The sequence below is a fragment of the Lynx canadensis genome, chromosome A1, assembly GCF_007474595.2.
Source record: "Lynx canadensis isolate LIC74 chromosome A1, mLynCan4.pri.v2, whole genome shotgun sequence".
Lineage (NCBI taxonomy): Eukaryota > Metazoa > Chordata > Mammalia > Carnivora > Felidae > Lynx > Lynx canadensis.
The window spans coordinates 85,272,247-85,276,510 of record NC_044303.2 but is presented as its reverse complement, the minus strand read 5'-3'; the positions used below and the strand labels follow the sequence as shown (position 1 = coordinate 85,276,510).

The window sequence follows — 4,264 nt, the reverse complement described above, 5'->3', positions numbered from 1 at the left end:
TTTAGTGTTATGACTCATTAAAAGTGTGGAATTCATTGGCTATTACCCATCAGCTACCCTAGAGTTTAGCCAGCTAATTGTCAAGCCCCTAACTTTAAGCCCCACTGGTTTTGAAAGTGAAAAGTTATGGGGACACTTCTTCCCAATGCAGGTCTCCAGGACCAAGGGTGCCTGGTGTGGAGGCTGATCCTCTTGCTTCTTTATGCTTGTGATGTTGCTTTCCTTTCCTTTTCTTTCTTTCTTTCTCTCTTTCTTTCTTTTTTTCTTTCTTCTTTCTTTTTTTTTCTTTTCTTAATTTCACTGAAATTCCTAACTAAGTCTTTTCCTGTCTTTCCCTTTTTGATGTGGTCTTCTCTCTATGATTAACTGTGGAATATTTTTCTTCCAGTTGTATCCAGGTTGTTTTCTGAGATAGTTGCACAGATGTAGCTATTACCTCACTGTGTCCATGGTAGGAGGCAAGCTCCAGATACTGCTATTCCATTCTCCTCTTACATTTCTCTAAACTTGCTACTTCTAATGCCAAAGTCAAGAAATCTGTGTTCAGTTTGAGTCCCAGACATTGATTCTTATTTTATTTACAAGAAAACTTTATAATGTCAGAGATTTCAGAGAAAACTTAATTTTGAAGGAAAAAAAATATTAACTTTTTTTCTAACTTAATAATGTCACAATGACATTTATAAGTAAAGAAACTTGCATTGGAATACTAGAAAATCATACATGAAAAGTTCTCTTTACATAAAGCCACAATCACCTTGGTTTCCTGAAACCACACAACATCATGTTGGTATTTTGTGGGAGATACAGGAGAGAAGCATCAAAGGAAAAGACTTTAAAAGGGAAGGGAAGGAGAAAGTGCAAGGCCTTAGGACATGTTTACACAGCTGAACAACACTGAGGCTCATAAGGAACATCTAGAGCCATTAACATTGGCCAGGGCCAGATCCTCCTTCACACCTGACCCTTCCTGGTGTTATAGAAACCAATTAACTTGAAATTCAACCTTGAAAAGCTAAACCATTAGATTGATTAATACACTTGCTTAGCTGACTTTATGCATGTAGTCTTTAGCAATTATCTTAATAAAAAGAAGCTTCATTCTGGAGTCGGGGCCCATTCCTACTCGAGAATGAGGACCTTCACTTAACCGCACTTTGTGGACTCATCTTTTGCCTCTCTGTCCATACTCCCTGCAACAGTATTTCAAATTGGTTTTCAACCGTATCTTTTCCCATGCTATACATATATCCTTTTCACAGCTGGGGAGCAGTTTTCAAGCACTAAAATGTCACACATTTTCCCATAAAATTCCTGAGAGCTGCCACCACTTCTTTGTTCCTCAGGCTGTAGATGAGGGGGTTCAACATGGGGGTTAGGATATTGCTGAACACAGAAAGAGCTTGGTCCTGCTCTGCACTATGGGAGGAAGTGAAAGTCATGTAGATAAATATGTTTGGGCCAAAGAAGAGACTCACCACAGTTAGATGGGAAGAACAAGTGGCCAGAGTTTTTTTCCTGCCTTTGACAGAGTTCATACGAAAGACAGTGAGGAAGATGAGAGTATAGGAAACTGTGATGAGACTGAAAGGTACAACAAGCAACACAATGCTTGTCACCACCACCACTAACTGGTACACTGAAGTGTCTTCACAGGAGAGCTTAATGAGGACTGGGACCTCACAGAAGAAGTGGTGGATCTCCCGTGACCCACAGATGGGAAAATGCATAGGGTAGACTGTATGGATAAATGAACTTATAGAGCCTCCAATCCAACAACCTAAAACCATGTGCATACAGAACCTGGGGCTCATAATAATGGGATAACGCAATGGGTTGCAGACAGCCACATAGCGGTCATAAGCCATGAGAGTCAAGATGAGGCATTCTGACATTCCCAACATCAGGAAGAAGAAACTCTGTGTTCCACAGCCAATCCATGATATGGTTCTTTTCCCAGTAAAATAGTTAGAAGCCATCTTTGGAACAATGGTGGAAGTTAATGTCAAGTCAATGAGGGAGAGTTGACTGAGGAGAACGTACATGGGCATATGAAGTCGAGAGTCTCCCCAAATTAAGACAATCAAAAGTATGTTTCCCAGGAAGGCAAGAATGTAGACAAAGATGATCATAAAGTTGAGGACAATAGAATGCTGAAATTCAGGAAAGAGTCCGACAAGGATGAAATCGGTTATTGAGGATTTGTTTCCACCCACCATACCTCTAAAACAAATGTAAAAGGGCTGGGGGACAAATCAAATGGATTAGAACAGCTCACATTCAGTACAAGTCTGATATCAATATGTGGATGTAAAATTTTATATCTTTTTCTCTACCTTTAGGATTTCATAATATTTACTATCAGAGATATTTTACTATTCATTGCTGAGCAATTGCTTAAATATTTCTTAAATAGATAAATTACAAAAAAATAATCAACTTCAGTGCCTTTAGTCTCTGTTGAGTGTATTTTTTTCTTTTTTTCTTTTTCTCTTTTGTTTCTTGTTTCCTTTCTTGCTTGCTTGCTTGTGTCCTTTCCTTCTTTTGACTAGAGAATCTTCTAAATCTATGGATATATTTTCTACAAATATGAACCTAAAACGTTATATGTTACATCTGATAATTATGGACCCTAGTTACTAACTCTTGTATATTTAGAAGAAAAAAGAAAGAAAAATCAAATTAATTCACTCAATTTCACTTTAAAATTACAAATAAATTATTTAACAAAATATTAATGAGATATCATGTTAATTTATTTTGGCTAGTTATCATGGCATACATATAGGTGTGAAAATTGCCAGACTTTTGACCTTCTTGGAAGTCATAAATTATAATTTATTATAATAAATAATAATTATTATTTATTCAAAATTAATATAAATGTATTTACTTATATAATCATAATATGTAAGTTAAATTCTTATAAATTATATAATTATTATTGGTTATATAATTTTAAATATATCTTAAATATAATTGATTATAATTATTATTGATAAAGTAACTTAAAAAGAACATGTGTCCAATAAATATTTATTAACCACAAGGTTGAACAAAGTCCATGGAATTCAGCAGGACCCCTTTTCAAGCAGAATGTATGACAAATACCCTCAATACAGTTGCATTCCTGGCGAGAACTAAAGCTGTTTCCCTCCATGAAACCTTACTGAAAGTAGACTAAGACACTCCAATCTAAGTAAAACAAAGTTGTACATGTGGAAGTTCCATGTGCATCAGTGTTTCCCAGCAGATGGTGTTGATGAAGCACTCACATCAAAACACCTGGAAATCCTGATCTCCATTATTAGAGAAGGAAACTTAGGATGGTTCTTTTCTGTATGTGTATGTTTAGATTACTTTTGTGACAAAAATGTGTTAGTTGTTCACTTAGTCATAAGTCTGCTGAAATATAAAATAAGAAGCTAATTATTAATCGTTTTCCATCCTTAATGAGCCTAATCACTAATATTGCTAAAATTATGTTTATATTATTTCAGGAAAGTGACAAACTATTTCTTGGAAAATCTGCACCATTTATTTAGTTTTCATTCTAAATTTATTAATTTTTTCAATATATATTCAATATTATATTCAAATGTTGAAAAGGAGGCCACCATGAATTAGGACATGGTCTGTATCTTCAATAAACTATGAGTTTAAATATAGAATTATTTATAACAACAAGTCACCAAAAAGTAAAATACATGGCTCTTGTAGGGTGATATATCAACACAGAGAAAGATCTGAGTAAGATGAGGGTGGAGAATGATGTAACATGTAATTGAAGCTTTATCCTGTAATTGAACCTTAGGATCCAGCAACTCGTGTAATTTTAAAGGCTGAGGAAATGGTTTGTTTGTTCTGACCAAACTTACATTGCATAAGTGAATGAAAAAAATTAAAATTCTTACACAAATTATTCAAACAATTTTGAACTGTATAACTTTAAGTTTTCAATTTTTTCATTCTTTAATTACCTCATGGAACTATTGTGTGTATATTTATATTATGATGCATGGCGCCGTCTATCGTATTCTTCACTGAGCTGAAAATCTCATCCCTATCGGCATTTCGTATTGAATTCATCTGTCAGCTAAAAACATCTTACCTTTTTTCTATAATAAATATAATAAAAGGACCTCTGTGATTAAGTGCGTGTGAGGCATGACACATTCCAAGTGCTCAAAATTTATCTACAGTTATTATAAAGATCAGCAGCATTGAAGCAGCCCTGTTTTGCGATTTGTTTTGGATCTGTACT

General features: G+C 34.7%; 1 protein-coding gene across 1 annotated transcript; it reads right to left on the bottom strand.

Annotated features, from left to right (window-relative positions):
* Positions 1–1,283: 1,283 nt before the first annotated feature.
* LOC115511588 (olfactory receptor 2T27-like) lies at positions 1,284–2,219 on the bottom strand. Its single transcript, XM_030311954.1, has one exon. The coding sequence runs from the start codon at positions 2,217–2,219 to the stop codon at positions 1,284–1,286; it is 936 nt and encodes a 311-aa protein (XP_030167814.1).
* Positions 2,220–4,264: the final 2,045 nt, after the last annotated feature.